At 40.2% G+C, this 17156-nt stretch overlaps 1 protein-coding gene across 5 annotated transcripts in view; it reads left to right on the top strand.

The window, feature by feature from the left end:
- AFAP1 (actin filament associated protein 1) overlaps window positions 1-17156 on the top strand; it is a 121263-nt gene that overhangs the window by 38535 nt on the left and 65572 nt on the right. For all 5 annotated transcript variants that reach the window (XM_068943430.1, XM_068943431.1, XM_068943428.1 and 2 more), the window contains one exon: window positions 14269-14397. In XM_068943430.1, the coding sequence (XP_068799531.1) occupies window positions 14271-14397 (127 nt within the window). In that variant the 5' untranslated portion in view covers window positions 14269-14270. The remainder of the gene's footprint in view (window positions 1-14268; window positions 14398-17156) is intronic.

Below are 17156 nucleotides of genomic sequence, written 5' to 3'. Positions count from 1 at the left end.
TGCAGATCAAGCAGCCAGCGGTATCCCCATAATATGCATAGAGAGTTTTGTTCTGGGTCCGGTGGTCAGTTGTTATCGTCATGGTATCCGTCAGGTCTTTAGACAGAAGCTGGCAATCGTGAGGAGAATATGCCGAGGCTCAGATCAGTGTGTAAAGTGCGTTTTTTTCTCCCTCAGAGGTATGGTCAGATAGGAGGCTTTAATAACTGTGTAGGTGAGAAGCTACTATTGCTTATGCTGTCCTCATTCTGTGGCGGCACGTTTTACAAATGTTAAACTAACGTTAAACTGACTCAGGCGAGCGTGCCTTGCAGAATGCGTTGGGAGTCACGGCGAGCGAGAGCGCAGGATGGTGTCTGCCACAGGCCTCCTGGGATGGATTTTTTGCCCTGCATTTTGCTGCCTCGGTTTCTTTAGCCGTGAATATCGCGTAGAGCGCAGTGTTACGAGTCTGGTAAAGTTAACGTGTTGGAGATGTGACCTCACAGTTTCGAAATGCTATTGTGCCACAGGAGAATAATTTTTGTTACCGTCACCTATACGTTGGAAGGGGCCAGCTTTAAGTAGGGAAGGAGCAGGCACAAGTGGTAAGGCCGCGGCTATACGCGTAGCAGTAGAGCGCTGTATGTTGGGCGGTGAGCTCACCGCTTCCCCACCGCTGACCTGTTCTGTCAGGCTCATTACTACGTCCTCCTGCTCTTGGCGAGACGAGCAGACATCCAACCGTTTGTGTATTTTGCTCCTGTTGCACATAAGTGAAATTGCTCTGTTTTAAACGTTAATAGCTAAAACATGTTTTTTTCTCGTATTGTTCCGGTTAGTGAAACCCATCGGAAGAATCGGGTCTTTTTATCGCAGGAAAAATGTTTGCGAGGTCTGGCCTAAAGGTATAGATAAAAAAACCAGCTGCAAGAGCAGACACAGCACAACTGCTAGGCGAGGGCGAATGTGAGGATTACTGTCGAAGGGGCTGCTGAAAGGATGAGGGATTTCGCGGGAGGGAGCGAGGTTGCTTGGCAGGGGAGAGGGAGCCTGCTCCAAACATATGGGGCAGCGTAACCAGATGCCAAAGAAATGGACAACGTGCAGAAAACACAGAGGGGCCGAGGAGAGTGAAAGCCTAAAGGAGCGAAAGGTGGATTTTACCGAAGGTCTGGTGGGTAAGTCTGTCTGACACATTCTGTATTGCAAAGAGGTGCGAGCGCAGTGAGCGTGTTCGGGCAGAAGAGGAAAGAAATCAGCAGGAAAGAAAGGTGTTGGCAGCAATCTATTAGCATTTGTTAAACATATGGTTTCTGTTTTTGTGATAAATTCAGAGCACATCTCTTACAATTAGATCTCTGTAACGTACAAGTATTTGTACAGAGTTTTTAACGGGTGCTTTTTATGCTTTCTTGAGGGGAATTTGTTCATTTCTTTCGTTTATTTTGTACCCTTAGAATTTAAATGTGTGTTGATGTTTATTTTGTTTGGTGGAGGAGATTTGTCTATAAGTCCAACTTTTGTATTCAGGCAGATCACATATTTAAAAAAACAGTAGTTAAATAAGTTTGTGAGAACGTGCATTTTTTCAGGCGACGTTTCCAGCTACAACTTTGTTCTCTTAAGAAATATTGTGGAAAAAGGGCGAAGAGAGCGGTGTAGTCCTCTTTGGAGTCCTACCTAGCAGTTCCTCTTTCTGTACATGCAACTCATTACAGGTCTGCAGAATAAACTGGTGATAGTGTGACAAATACGGTGTTTTCTTTAAAAGCTTGTGCTGTGTCCAGTGCTGTGCATTTTGAAGGCTTCCCTGAAGAAATAACTTCACTAATTTCAGTGATTCTGTCCATCTTTTAAAGATCCACACTGTACTGTGAGTAATTAAAGCAATATACCACTTTATGATTTTTAAAGGAGGAATTCATGGTTTGCGTTTTATGCCACAAACTGCTTAAGTCTTTTGAAAACTGATGTTCTGATACGTTGTGTTCTGTCTGATCAGTGCTGGAGACAAACGCAGTGCATCAGTTCTCAGGTTATCGAAAGCATACAGATTTACAATTAATTTATTGCATAGAGTTGTTGGATGGCTGTTGGTGTCAGGGTAGTGTCGCCCCAGCTTCTTACCTCAGAGCTGCGGGGTCTCAATCCGTTCATGAAAAGTGTTCCTGCACACTGAGGAAGTTCTGCAAAGTGATGCAAGTTGTGTGTGTGCGTGCTGGGGAAAAAACTGGCAAGGTGTAACATGGGAAGAGAGCTGCTCCCTGTCACCCGTTCATGGGTTGATTTGAAGGGTTGATCCCTTGATGGGTTGATTTGCTTAGCAGATGGGTCTGCCACCAACCCCACCTGTGCATCATCATCAAGCAGTGAGTCCTCCCTTTCCCTGTCTGCCTGGTGCCTGCAGTCCTGCTTTCTATCTCCCACTGCAGGCCGATGTCGGTTTTGTTAACAAAAAGATGCTCCATGGGTATCAGATAATCCCAGTGATATTGAATACATCTGGAAACTTCAGTAGGTGCAGAGCTTAGTGGTTTTTTATTACATTTTATGTGCTTCTTTGTGAACAGATCATTCGGTGTTATCTCCTGGACTGTGACTTAGTGTTTGTGAACTGCTTTCAGGATGTTGATTTTCCTTTCTCCATAAAACTGCAAATGTCCCAGGGCAGCATGTCTAAGACATTGTTGTTCTTTGAGCATCTCACCTCGTGAAAAGCTGTTAAAAATACAGTTTGGATGGATGCTTGAGAAGGAGGTCGAGTGTAATGAAAGAAGGTGCTTACTGCAAGGTATTTTCCCTCAAGGTCCCCTAGACTGAGAACTGAATGGTGGGATTTTATCAAACTTCTGTTGTGTTTATACCCTCCTTATTCAGCACAGAGGTGGTGTTGGCTTTAGAGCACCCATGTGTCCTCCAGATTTTTGAATGAAGCAAAGGATTGCAGCAAAGAAAGGATACTCTCGTTTTCCTGGCAGTTTTACGTTGCCATAAAGCACTGGATCCTCAGTGTTTCCAGCGTTCTCATTAAATGAGCCAAGGATTTTAGACCTGGCTTCTCAGAGGCAAACAGTGACTAGGTCTTCAGCATTCCCTATGCACAGGAATCAAAATCCCATAACCTATATTACCGAAGAACAGAGCGCTCTTGAATCAGTTGATGTCCAGAAGAGCTGTGCTTGGATGAATAAAGCTCTGCATCGTCCCAAGTAGTTTTAAAAATCAGTTATTTCAAACTGAGGATCTGGGATCAGCAGCTCCTTCTATCTCTAGTCTTTCTTTATCTTAGTTCCTTATCTAGAATGAGGTGATCCTGCCTTTGCGATGGTGCTTTGTAACTAACTTTATTTGTGAGTGATTTGGATACTTGAAGGGTGAACAGCATGGAAAAGATGATACTTGTGCAGTCCAAGCAATGCTTGAAGAGCATGAAGTCACGAAGGCCCAGAGCCACCACTGGGTAAGAAGTATAATGCACAAGACAAGAAATAACTGCTCGTAGGAGGAATGTGTACATATCTATGTTATTCACAAGGTTTAAACATTTCTAGCTTTGAAGGCTGTGTTGGAGCCTTGCAGAGAACCATTATACTCAGCAGTGCGAGTTCGATTTGGAGTCTCCACCATGTTTTGACACCTGTGGTAATGCAATGTTTGTGAGGTGTGAGAGGAGATCGGAAATTGGAAATAGAAAAGGCTTATGGACTTTGGCTATGCCAGTTTTTTTTGTTTTGCTTTCTCCTTGCATTTAATTTGCTCATCCTTCTGGATACAAGCTATGGTTTAGTCTTTCCTGAAGTGCTGTGAATGGAGCCCACAGATGTAGCAAATCTTCAGCTCCCGGGAACTGCACACGTTTGTAGAGCAAGCTCAGCAGGGCAGAGCACCATTAACACAACCCACCTTTGTTCAGTGTCCCTTCTCCCCAGAACTGGAAAAAAAAAAAAAAAGATTTCCACTTTTATGTTAATGGTGCTTCAGGTATGGGCTTTCAGTTTCACTGCTACCTAAAGCTCTAAGATGTTTTTTTGTTGACTACAGCATAGCTCTCACATAATGAAATTCTCCAAAATAAGAAAAAGGGTTCTATGTAAAGAAGAGGGAAGTTCCTTGGGACACTGGTGTGAGGTGGGGGGGTGACATCTTCTCCGTAAGGAGAGAGACCTCAATTCTCACCATTCTACCCTCTGTTAATGTAAAGTATGTTTCTTTAATCTTGTTTTCTTAACATAACTCTGTAACGCTGTGTAAATCTATTTAAAGGAATTGTTAAAAGCCTGACAGAAAAAGCAGAATGTGCTTCTCTCCTTGAGAAGAAGACAGCAAGCAATATATGACAGAAATTACTCATTGCATAACAGACCCTGTAGTGAGAAGTGCAGTATAAAAAAGTGTAGAGTACAAACAAAAAAGAATTTTTTCCAACCTTGCATACGAATGTGAGGACTTCTGGATATGTTCTGATAAAATGCAGATGGTCTTAGACTGCCTTCAAATTAGCTGCAAACTGGAAGCTTATAATGCCATATTTACAGAGTGCAAACTATTATTGGATTGTACAGCAGGTATTGCTAAAACGATCACGCAGTGAACAATTGAAAATTGAGCAATTTTTGACTCCGGTACTTGGCATGTATAATAAAAACTGTATTGCTGCATGCAAAAATAATGAATACTACTGTAGAGTTCCCACCATTGCCATATTTGTATTTCTTTGCCATCGTTTAGCTTTTCAATTCCATTGAGTGAGTTAATTTACTGTCTCACGTTTCTGCTGGACATGTAATTAGTTCCTAGCCTTGAAAGAAATCCTAACCTAAGAGCAGATCTGTGTGCAGCTGAGGACCTGAGTGAAAGTGAACTCCAAGGTGTACTGTAGTGCTTTGTTTTGTTTTTACTAATGCAGGTTATCTGTTTCTGTGCTTTCAGTCTTAACTGAGCCCCATCTCCTCCTGGGACCTTGAATCTGGGGCCGACTTCTCCTTCTCTCACAGATTTTCTGTCTCTTTTTTTGCATCATAAGGAGCTACTTTTTCTTTTTTGGTGCAATCTGAGCCTATTTATTAGTACTGTAGTGGCTGTTTTATCTTTTGTGGTTTGGAGTAATGGAGGAGTTGAGCAAATGCGGGAGCCAGGAAGCAAGACCTGGAATGTCTTGTCCTGACAAGATGATGTCAGCTGATACATTTGGAGATGGTTAAATGCAAGAAATGTTAATTTTCTGCCCTAGTAGGGTAATGGGAGTCTGAAAAGGAAACTGAAACTGAATGCCCCTAGTGAGTGCAGACTGAGAGCGGGAGATGCTCTCCCAGGCAGCTGGGTGTGCAGCAGATGGAGTGAAATCCATGTTCTTTGGCTTTACAAGGTAGGTTATATTTGTTATGAGAAACCTCATGTGGGAAATACACTTTTAGAGGAAACCTTCAGCAACTCGATAGAGTCCACTTTAGGTTTTTGCAGGCAGTTATTGCCATTTTTCTTTTTTTGCCTAAACATATTGTTATAATGAGTTCAATGAACATAATTAATGCTTAAATAAAAATAAATGCCCGTAATATTAAATGCTTTCTTATTTATTTTTTTTATTATTTTTATGAGTCTGTGAACTTGCTTAAAATCAGGCATTCCTCTCCAAAATCTGTGGCAGTGCTTAAACACTGCTCTATACTTTAAAAAAATGAACTCTTTATCCATCTGTCTCATGCTAATGGATTAGACTCCTGCATTGCTGTCACTCATTGCATGGCTGTAGCTGATTGAGAAGGATTTTTGGCAGCTTGTTTCTTATCCAAACATTTCTTAATGCTTTCCTACCTCTTATTTTATCAGCCAAGTACTGCAACAGCAGCATTTGGAGCTCTGATAGCTTTTTTTGAAAATCTGGTTTTGTAAAGCCGATTCCTTGAAAACTGGAGCAGAAGGGGAAAAAAAGGAGGGATACATGTGGATTGCGGCTGAGATGATCCCTTGACACTCATTGAGGTTGATCATACATATGTATGAGACAGGAGGAGATTTTAGTAGCTGTATTTTGCCTCTGTTGCCCCAAGCTGTCTGGAAAGAGAGTTTGTGACAGTCTGGAGAGCTCCAGACTTTAAACAAAAGGTCATTGTTTTATTTTTTAGAGAGCCTCAGACATAATTATTTTTTATGTTAAAGCACCCTGATGACAAACCTTCTATATATTTTACTTGCTCCTTGCTAATTCTTCATCTTTAGGGCTTCGGCTGCTACTTAGAGTTCACTCCTTTTTTGTGCACTTTTCCCATTCTTTTTGGTAATACCATACACCCCCAAGGATGATCATCCCTACTTTACAGAGCCCATTTTTAGTATGCTTAACCAATAGAGTAAGTTGGTCATTGCCTTTTGGTATATGTCACATCACATTTCATACACTGCAGTCAGTAGGGCAGCAAAGAGGGAAAGTGCAGCCGTGAGAGATCTTTTTTAATGTAAAGTCTCCAGGCAGACCAAGCACCGTAGTGTTTGTGCTAAGGTTTAAGAGTATCCCAGTTGAATTTAATTGGTTACTTCTTCTCTTTGATAGTAATGCATCGAAAAGTTGGATCCTTTAAAACTTTCTTTCTTATCAGCTCTCTCTGCAGATTTCACAGTCACTCAAATTTTATAGTGACAACAGAGTATAGGGAACCAGAATTCACTTTTCACAACATCTGTATTCATTGTCTATAGTCTACGGATCTGCTGTCTGTCTAAAATTATCATTTCTTTTATAGAAAGAGTAGTCATGTGGATAGGATGGATAGGAATGAGCCTCAAGGATTATGATCCATTTTCTATATCATCCAGGCTTCTTCTGAGATCATGGCTAATGTCATGTAGTCATGTAACCTCTGTTCTTCATCTGTAAAGTGATGGGAATTATTCTTACTTTCCTAACATTATTTATAAAATCACAGAATAATTTAGGTTGGAAGGGAATATGGAGGTCATCTGGTCCAACGCCTTGCTCAAATAGGGGCTAACTTTGAGGTCAGGTCAGATTGTTCAGGATTTTGTCGAGATGGATTTTGAATTTCTCAAAGGATAGAGCTAAGTCTCCTGGACAGGTGGTTCATTTTACCACTCTTACGATGAAGAATTTTTTTCTTTGTATCTAATTATAATTTCTCTTTCTGCAGCTGCTGTCCATCATCCCTTGTGCTTTCTTTAGTCATCTCTGAGAACAGAGTATGGCTCTGCTTTCTTTATCAACCACCTGTTTGGTAGTGGAAGATTGCAGTTAGATTTCGCCGTAGCCTTCTTTTCTCCAGGCTAAGCACACCTGGCTCCTGCGGTTCCTCCTCATTTTTGTCACGTGCTCCAGCCCCCCAGCCATCTCAGTGGCCATCCACTGAACTTGCCCAACTTTCTCAATGTCTTTTTTGCACTGGGGAGGACAGAAATGAACCCACTACTCCAGTGCCGAGTAGAGGGAAATAATCACTTCCCTCCACCTGCCGACTATATTCTTGCTAATGCAGTCCAGTGTGTGGTTCCTGGCTTCACGGGCAAGCTGCTGACCTGCGCTCTGCTTGTCTACCAGAAGCCCCAGATCCATTTCTGCAGAGCGGCTCTCTAGCCAGTAAGCCTCCCGACGGTACTGTTGCTTGGGGTTATTCCATCCCCAGTGTTCAATTACAAGAGATTGCTGATGTTTTTTCAAGCTATTGAGATCCCTTTGTATGGCAGCCCTACCTTGGCATATATCAACTGTTCTCCCAGTTGAATCTCCCAGTTGTTCTCCCAGACCTTGATGAGGATGCCCTCCATGCCATCATCCAGATCAGTAAGAAAAATATTAAATTCACTTACGTTCTTTACAGTATCTGGAAAGATGTATCCAAATGCGTGAAGATTTACATAAAAATTACATAATTGCTGGTAGCATATTGAAGAAAGCCAAAATTCTTCCTAGCACCAAAGGCACTATTGCTTCCTGCTTCCAGATTTTGTGTATTTTTGTGTGAAATTCTTTTCCCCCAAAAGCAAAAGGGAGTCATGAGAGGAACTTTTTCATTAACTCCTAGATTTTTGTAATGGCATTGTAGGATTGAGTGGAAGCAAGTCACAGTGGTTTTGTGCATTTCTTGATAGTTTGAAGATTTTTGTCTAACAAAGGGTTGATAGGAATTTCTTTATAAAATACAGATATGCTTTCTTCAGAGATATTCTGCTTTGGTCTTTTTAAATATTCAAATGAAAGGATCCAAAGCTAGAGGTATGTAACAGTTAAGATGATGACGCTCTTTCAACAGAAACGGGTGTAAACACCAACTTCGCACATTGTTTCTGATTCAGAACTGGATTGTGTGTCTGGTTTCTCCATTGTCACTTTTAGACCCAAATGCCTGTGAGATTTTTTTGGGGGAGACAGGGGGTGTCTGTATGCTTCAGGGACCTTTTAGATGTCGGATCTGAGTTGGTTTTAATCAGATTTTTCGTTATCAGAAAGGCATGGAATAATTTTTAATCATTCAGCCAGACATGACTTGCTCTTACCATGTTCTAAAGAACAAGTTGTCCCAAAGTATCTTGCTGCTAACGGCAGGCTGAAGGCTTAAATTTTAAGAGCGGAGAGCACAGATGCATTGAAATTGTCATATACGGTGTAAGAATTAAAAAAATGTTTTTGTTCATGTAATACGAAACGTCACTACGAGCATTTTTCTGCGAATAAATGCTATTGTAGGATAAGGTATGCGTTTAATATAATATAGCTTTGCAAAAATGTCCATTTAAACAAGGTTAAGGCTGAGACATCCAGTTTGAAAAACTTCAGTGATTCCCAAACACTGTGTATATGTGTGCGTGTGTGTGCATGCGTGTGTGTGTGTGTGTGTGTGTGCGCGCGCGTGTATTGGGTTCCATATGAATGCAAGCACGTTCATTCTCAATACATTATTTTTATATATAGCTTGAGAACTGGCTTTGATATAATAGATGAATCTAAACAAATATTGGTTTCTAGAAGTTAAATGAGATTTTTTTTCTGTCTCTAATCAGACTAGAGCTCAAAGTGGCAACCTAGATTTTTGGCTTTCCTGGAAGATGTGCTTTAAGGGAATAGAAGTCTCTAGACTAATAAAGGAGTAGCTAGATGAAACTCTGTGGCCTGATTTTATGGAAGGTCAGATTAGACGGTCTCTTTTAGATGATCTCATCTAGATGGTTTATTCTGGCCCTTAAACATCTGTAAATAACAAACTAAAACTGAGAATGAAAAATTTAAGCCCGGAGAAATTTGATTCAACAATGTACAGGCAACAGATGAAGATGGTCTTCTCATAATTTGAAGCTCAATTTTAATTCATATTTCTATTGTAGATTTGTATACTTTTAGGTTTGTATACGTGCATTTAGAATAGAAATGGAAGCATGGAAGTGCAGTTACCTTGTAAAGGGTTGCATTGTATGGTATAAGACAAAAAATTAAAAAAATGTTTCTTGTCATCCTTCCTGGATTTGCCTTTCTTTTTCTTTAAAGGTTCTTCCGAAGATTATTTGATATTAGTTAACTAGGAAGCACTTGTGGCTCGTATTTGTGGCGTGACAGGGTTAAGGGATACTGCAGTTCCCGTGAGTGAACAAAAAGCAATCTGAATCTTCTTTTCATGAGTTCATACTTGTCGTTTTGCTTCTGGTTCGAGCAAACTGGAAATCATGTGTGTGATATGGCACTGCTCCTAAGAATTTTTAAATCAATTTGAAATGCAAACTCTATATTCTTAAAAAATGGTTATAGACTAGTACCCATAAATGTAGATTTGGAATAGCTGCAACATTATGCTGTTCCAATTCCAGTTGGTTTTAGTTTTGGTTTGGAACAAACACTACAATGTGATGTAATTGTCTTTCTCTGATTATTTTTACCTTGATGTATTCTTTTGCTGGCTTGTGTGTATAGTTTTTATGTGCTGTCATTTGAAAAACTTTAAAACCCTAGAGAGCCAAAGCTGGAAACCCTTCTGGATGTATCACTGTTTTTTATTGGTGCATGGCAATCGCAGCAGCACCTTAGGGGCCTATAATTCCTCTTGAGTAGAAAACGGGCTTCTCATCATTTAATAAGGAATGTGATTTTACACCTCAGTCTAGCAAAAATCTGCTTACTGTCGTGATTACCATCCCTGGGCTCCACCCTGCCTTTCACCGCCTGCCACTTACCAGTAATTCCTTTGGCAATTAGAGTACAGCCCAAACTGTCAAATGAACTGGCCCCTTTTTGAGAGCCTTCTGATTATTCTGCTTATTTTGTGGTGATGTCAGATTTCCAAGGGTAATTTCTCACTAGAGGAGTATGTTTTTCTTTGGGACTTGCATCACCCTCTCATTTTTGGTCTCCATTTCAGAAGTAATGATTGCTTACTGAAAATATGCATTATGTGGATTTTCTATTATTCAGTTCCATTACTTTTTGTGACTACATCATATACATTTCTAGGAAGGACAAGAAAAGATTCTGTAATCCAGAAAATAAGCCACGGATTGAGAACTGAGCAAACTGAGTTTTTCCTCATAACATATATGTTTGTCTGGTGCACTCTTAAAGAAAAGATTTCACAGTTCCTTATTTTAATTACTTCCAAGACACTTCATGGCAGTATTTTCTCTTCCATGCTTAAGCAGCAAAATTATTGAAAAGGAAGTAAATGCATTTTTTTAAATATATGGAAAGAGTGTTTCTTATTAGCTGTGAACAGTGTTTCCCTTTTTTCTGTTTGAATGTTTGACATCATTACATATATACCTGAAGTGAAATTCAGAACTTCCTTCCTTACACTTTGACGTTTGTGATGCTATTAGCTCCTGCAAAAGAAAATACAAACCCAATTTAATCCTGGTAGGAAATGAAGAAATGTCAAAACATTTATGTTTAGCAATGTATAGCAGCTGCTAACATTTTTATTCTCTCTCATATTAAAATCTTAAAATAGCTTTTACTATTGCTTATTTAAAGTCAATGGAGTATACCTGTAAGTGTATAAAGGCAGGAAGAACAGTCTTCTCACATTCTGTATTCCTTTAAGATACATTATTTGATATATTTCAACCATATTGCTGGACACCAAGCCAAATATAAATGCAGTTACGGTGAACGTGTTATCTAAGGCAGTGGTTTCTAGAATTTTTTAGGCGTTACATCACTGTTATGCTCTTCTGCTTGCCCTCCTCTATCCGTCCGAGCCAAGGCCTTTTGCTAGATCCTCTGCTGGGTGCTTTTAAAATGCATCCAGTAACTTAGATAGCTCGGCCGTTGCAGGTCCAGGAACTGGACCACTGGACTGGTCACCAGTGACTGCAATGCAGATTTACTCCAAAGACGTGGAGGAGGAGAGGTCCATGGGTTTATGTGAAGAGGCTGCAGGAGAGAATTGGACCAATGCCAGCTCCCAATAGTCTCTCCAGCAACGGTTTCCCATTTCCTCTTATTTTCTTTTGCTTCCCTGGTTTCTTTGCCTTGTAACTCCCTCATGATTGGTTTTCATTTCTCATTTTACTGTCTATCTGTATTAGATTATAAGCTCCCGAGTGCAACGATCTTATCCTTTTCAACGGATGAAAAATGCTAGGCACACTATGCATATCAAGGATGTCTTTTGCTTTCATTCTTTTCTCTCTTCTGCTGTGGAAATTCAGGCTGTATGGAAGGAAAAGGGAGTACTAGTGCACATTAATTGGTGAGGTGGACAAGAGAGGGTTCCCTTTCAGCTTTTTTTATGGTCTCTTCCTTCAGAGGATCCGTAAAACGTGCCAGTTCACAGAAATGTTAGTGCAGTAACATATGCAAATTGAAATTATGCACATTTGGTATGTTGATGTAACTTTTAAGTGCGTATGTGCTGATATGTCCTGGCAGTAATTGATATGGCTGTAGAAGTACTTGAAGAGGACACGTTTCTAGCACTGTGTACTGATTAGATTTCACTATGACTGCCTAGGTTCTACAGTAATGCTTGCTTTTGAAATGCACGTAATAGAATAAGTAACTATTAAGATGCATGTATTTCATAATTTCTTAAAATAAAGCTCATAGCTACAGTAGTAAAAGACTTTATATTTAAAGCAGACCTAAAAGCAACAGACCACTGTAATCAGAATTTGTGTATTATATACACTTAAGAGAATCTGAGTCTTACTTCTAAAATGTATCATTTAAAAAATAACCCACAGCTGATAATTTAGGGATTATTTTGTCAGTTTTCAGATGGTAGATGCTCTTCTTTTTCCTTAAGTCTTATATCTAATGGTCACTTACCACTTTGCAAATCAAGCTTAAATCATCACTCTGAATCTATGCCTTTTTGCTTCACAAAGCTGTATGTTTGTCCAGAATGGGAACCACACTGGAAGCAATATGGTTGTCCTGAAATACTTTTGCATTTCTGACAGACTCCTAAGCAGCCATAAGCATGGTGGTAAACAAATGATGTGTTGCTATTTGCAGTTTTTCCTGGACTACATTGTGAAGTGATATAGGCAGATTTACTGTCATCTTGGATCACCTCCTTCTGCCTATATAGAAATGGCTTTGTAAAAATCTTGGAGGAACATATTTCCTGAAAACGTGGACAGTTTGTATAATGGCAGTAATAATGCTCAGTTAAATAAAAGGATGTATTCACCGAGAGAAAAACTTGTACAGGGTGGTTATAGATAGTGTCTTTCAGAAAAGATTTGCCCACCTGTACTTCTCCAGATTGATTTCTTTATAAAGAATTTATCATGCCTTAGTATTGCAAACTGCTGTGTTTTCCGCTGCCTGCTAGGAGTAGGTCAGTTCTGCCAGAGTAGCTATGATCATACTTGCAGGCACAGTCTGCAAGTAAATGGTACAATCTGCAATCACTGGAGGCAAGAAGGGGCCCCCAGCCGCTTGCAGGAGCGTAGCTGGTACCTGCAGGTTGCCCAGCACAATACTGATGCCAAGTGCCAGATACAGCAAACGCATCTAGATCAAAACCCATTTAAATATCCAGACCTGTTCTCACAAATGGAAAAAGGGATTCCAGTTTCAGTTCAGTAAACAACCGTATCACAAAGGGTTTGAGGAGTAGCAAAGAGCTGGTAAGGGGGTGAGCGGCAAGGAAGGTGCTTTTTAGAGATCTTAAAACTTACTAAAGGTTGGCCTGTTAGGCCTTGAAAAGATCACAAAAAATGTAAATAAATAGCGAAAAACTTAAGTAGAGGCCCTTTGGAATGAGGGTGGAATTGAGATTCATCTTAGGGGTAGCGCTGAAATGAAATGAGTGTTTCCCCTCATCTCTTAATGAGGATAATGTCGTCAGATACAGGAAAGTATGAAAGCGTAAACTATTCTATGCAAGATGAAAGCAAAACTAAAAATAGAGAGCCCACGTGAGTGAAGGGACAAGAGAATCTCAGAGTCATGAGTGGAGTGAAGCATGGAAATGATGTTCAGTACTATGGGTGTCTCATAAATCTGCTGCGTAGATCTGTCATACGATTAGGCTGGAACAAATGCATTTATCTGTATGGGCTGAGCCATTCAGGAGAATGTCAGTCTTCAGAGCTAATTTGAGAAGAAGGAAAAAGTGGAAATACGCTTACAAAAATTTTTGATGATATAAAATTGTGAGGCACCGTGAGTCCAGAGAAGAAATGTGGTTTTTATAGAAAGAATTGGAAAGGCTTGACATCTGGAATAGTAGAGATACGGTGAAATTAGAAGTGCAAGATCAGGAATCTGGGGAGTAATAAGAAGTTACACTGCTAAGCTGGGAGCTTGTCTTTGGAAATTATAACAGATAGGAATCACAGTAGAAAAGGAACACCTGCTCTTTTTTCCATGGGAAACAGATGGAATAAAATGAGAAATGAAGGGGAGCGAGTTCCCTAAGGATTTTTGAAAATATTAGTGCAATTTAGAAATTGGTATCAAACGATATCTTTTTTTTGCAGTTAAGAATTGTTTGTTAAAGGGAGAGGAACAGGAGTGGCATTGCTAAAAACGATGAGTAATACGCCAGCACTTACTTTCATCTAGCGCCGACTCGGTGGTTTGCTATGTGAAAAGAATTGTGTTTTTTCTGCATCGACTTCATGGTGACTGATACAAAGGCCAGTGGTGCTCACTAGCGTGCTAGTTTCTCGAGTTGACAAGTGAATGTGGTGTGTTTCCAGCAGGGAGTAATGTACATTTTTGAGAAATGATAAAGAATAACTTGGATGTGAACATGTAAGAATTATAAGAATTAACTCTGTCCTTTTTCAATGGGAATTTGCGTGTTTAGAAAACATCTTTCTCTTACTGTTTTTCAGCCATGGAAGAGTTAATAGTTGAGCTGCGTCTATTTCTTGAACTTCTGGACCATGAATATCTAACTTCTACTGTCAGGGAGAAGAAGGCAGTAATAACTAACATCCTCCTGAGGATACAGTCATCAAAAGGTCAGTGCTGGGGCTGTGCTTTCTTGCTTGTAGAACGCACAGAATAAGTCTGTGCTCAACAAGATGGCTTTACGGGGTGAGGACAAACCCTAAACTGAAGCAACACAGCAAGACAGAGTGAAGCCTAAGCGCCACTTTTCTGAGCACTTTCCATAATGCTCAGCGTTGAAATACAGCAAAAGACTTATTGGAAGTAATAGCTTACTGCACGTGAGTGAATCTAGCCACAAAATAATGCGCTAGATAGAATGTTTTCACTTTGTTGACACAGTAGTTATTTCATTTTATTTGTGGCAGCAATTCTCTTTATCAGTTTTGATGGAAAAGCAGAACTCTGTTAGGGAGCACTGGCCACCACACCTTTTCTAGCAGCATGGAGGCTGCATGCTGCATGTCTGTCATATGACCTAAATTCATCAAAAGGCTTGGTTTAGATGCAGACTCTGGTGCATGGCTAATGCAGGAGTGCCCAGCCAGAGCCAGGAAACGACAGTCAGTGTGTTTGGTTTTCCTTTCCTAATTGGAGTAATGCTCACTTTCCCCTCCTCTCCCTATCTAAAACTGTTTTAATTGCACAGTCACTTTTGTCTCCATCCAGACTATGTAATCGAATGCAATATAAATTGGTTGACTATATACAACAATCTTCTGTACAAGCTTTTACAAAACATATTCCTCACTATTTTTCCTAATCGTAGTCCTCTATTTCCATACAGCACCTTTCTGTATAAGGAAGCATTTGGCTATAAGATCTGTCGTTTGACAGACATATTGTCAGGGTAAACCCCCAGTGTTTGGATTCTGAAAAACTATAGAAAAAATGTCACACTGTGAGCAGCTGCATTTCGCATGACTTGTTTCTTACTCCAGTGCTAAAAATAGCATGATCATCCCCCTCCAGTAAAGAAACCGTATTTGCCACAGGATTCAGGTCCAGGGAGCTCAGCTTGAAAATGATGATCATCCTGCTCTCAGTTTTGACTTTCTTGATGATCTGTCACTATTTTTACTTTACTAGTGAGAAAAGTAGGCAGGTAACGATTTCATGTGTTGTAGAAGAAGTCTTCATTTCATACTCCAAAAGCCAATCAAAATATATGGAACTCCCCAAAAGAAAAATCTGTAGCTGAGTGTTTGCAATTTGGTATGTATAGAAACCGCGGTATTTTACAGAAGCTCAAAATAACCTCATACAATGCTGATCTTAAGTTGTATGTTGTTCTTTTGATCTTTTCAGCTAGATTTATTATAAAGACATTTGACTTCCTCGAGAAATCAGACAGCATTCTGTTGCCAGCTTTGGAAACATAGGAAAAGGTTGTCATATCCTTTTTTCTGGGTTGTGGTTGATGTTTCAGGACACAGAAAATACAACTGTACTAGTAAATTAAACAGTGCTGGGTATGTTTCTGGGCCCTGGAACTCACCATTTGCACTGCTAAATTTTTGGAGTGCTCCTTGGCATGGTTTTGGCCTGAGCTGACTTGTCTCTCTCATTAGTTCCTAGGCATGATTTGGGGGTTATCATGGGCAAAGAGCCGTTCCCAACAGACGGTTCAGAAGTCCTCCTTCTCCACCCTGGTTTTAAGGGGCTAGAGATTTTAACAAAATTGATATGAATTTCTCAGTACCGTGGGAACCTTCCCGCTGTAGATGTGGCCAAGGATCAAAGGACTCAAGGAACATAGCTTTCCACCTTTCAGCCCCTACCTTGTAGCTTTTGGTGCCTACTGCAAGATCCATAACATCCTATTGCAGGATCCATCCATTAATAAGATCTGTACAAGATCCACATATTATGCGTCCAGGTTTGGTTCAGTGAAGTTGTTAGCAGAAGATTGTACCCACTTCTGTCTCCTGCGTTCAGGGAGATAAAGTTGAGACATCTCAAAGAAAAGTCAAAACAATGATTAGAGGATCCAGTAATATGCCTTTGAATTACCCTAGAAGAGGGATCGTAATTAATCTCAATATAGAAAAAGGACGACTGAGAATGAGCTCTTAAACTTGCACAACAAAATATAGCAGTATCCAGTGGCTGAATGTTTATTTCAAAGTCAAAATCAGGACCTATTTTGAACACTGAAAATATTAACTAATGGAAGAACTTACTAAAGTCCGCATGCCATTGCTGGCATTTTATCAAGATGGAATATTTTGTTAAAAGATATGCTCTAGTTCAAACATATTAATCCAAGGAAGTCCTATAGTTGAATTAAGCAAGAGGTCATAAAAGGTGGTAGTAGACATCTCTTTGGGCTGTACTTTGTAAATCTACAAACTCCAGTTCACAGAATTGGAGTTTAAGTAAGAGTCCAAGGCAGCACGGTCTCTGAACAAAGCGCTGCTGTCCCTCTCCCTAGGCTACTCATTCCTGCTCACGTTCTGCATCCTGCTTTCTGCTAGCGCAAGCATTATTTGCTTTTTTGCTGGGTTAGTCCTAACCTGTGTAAGCTTCCTGGTCTGGTTCAACACGAGGCCACACATGTACTTTTGCTGGCCCAAAGGAGGGACTGGTGCCAGGACAGGAACAGGGCAGGGAAGAGTGGAGCAGCTTGCATGGGACCTGTGCCATCTCACGGCAGCTGGAAGCGCGTGTGAAACTACAGAGGGAGTTGTACACTTTAACGGAGATGACCCTGCTGCTTTTTTGGTCTGTTATAACATTCACTACTCCCATCCCTTCAAAACTATTCATCTCTTCATTAAAATTAAAAGCAATAAAAAATGCATAAACTTCCAATATGCTGTAACTCGGT

The sequence above is a fragment of the Struthio camelus genome, chromosome 4 (assembly GCF_040807025.1).
Source record: "Struthio camelus isolate bStrCam1 chromosome 4, bStrCam1.hap1, whole genome shotgun sequence".
Classification (NCBI taxonomy): domain Eukaryota; kingdom Metazoa; phylum Chordata; class Aves; order Struthioniformes; family Struthionidae; genus Struthio; species Struthio camelus.
Note: the sequence above shows the minus strand (reverse complement) of the source record. Positions and strands in the feature narration are given on the sequence as shown.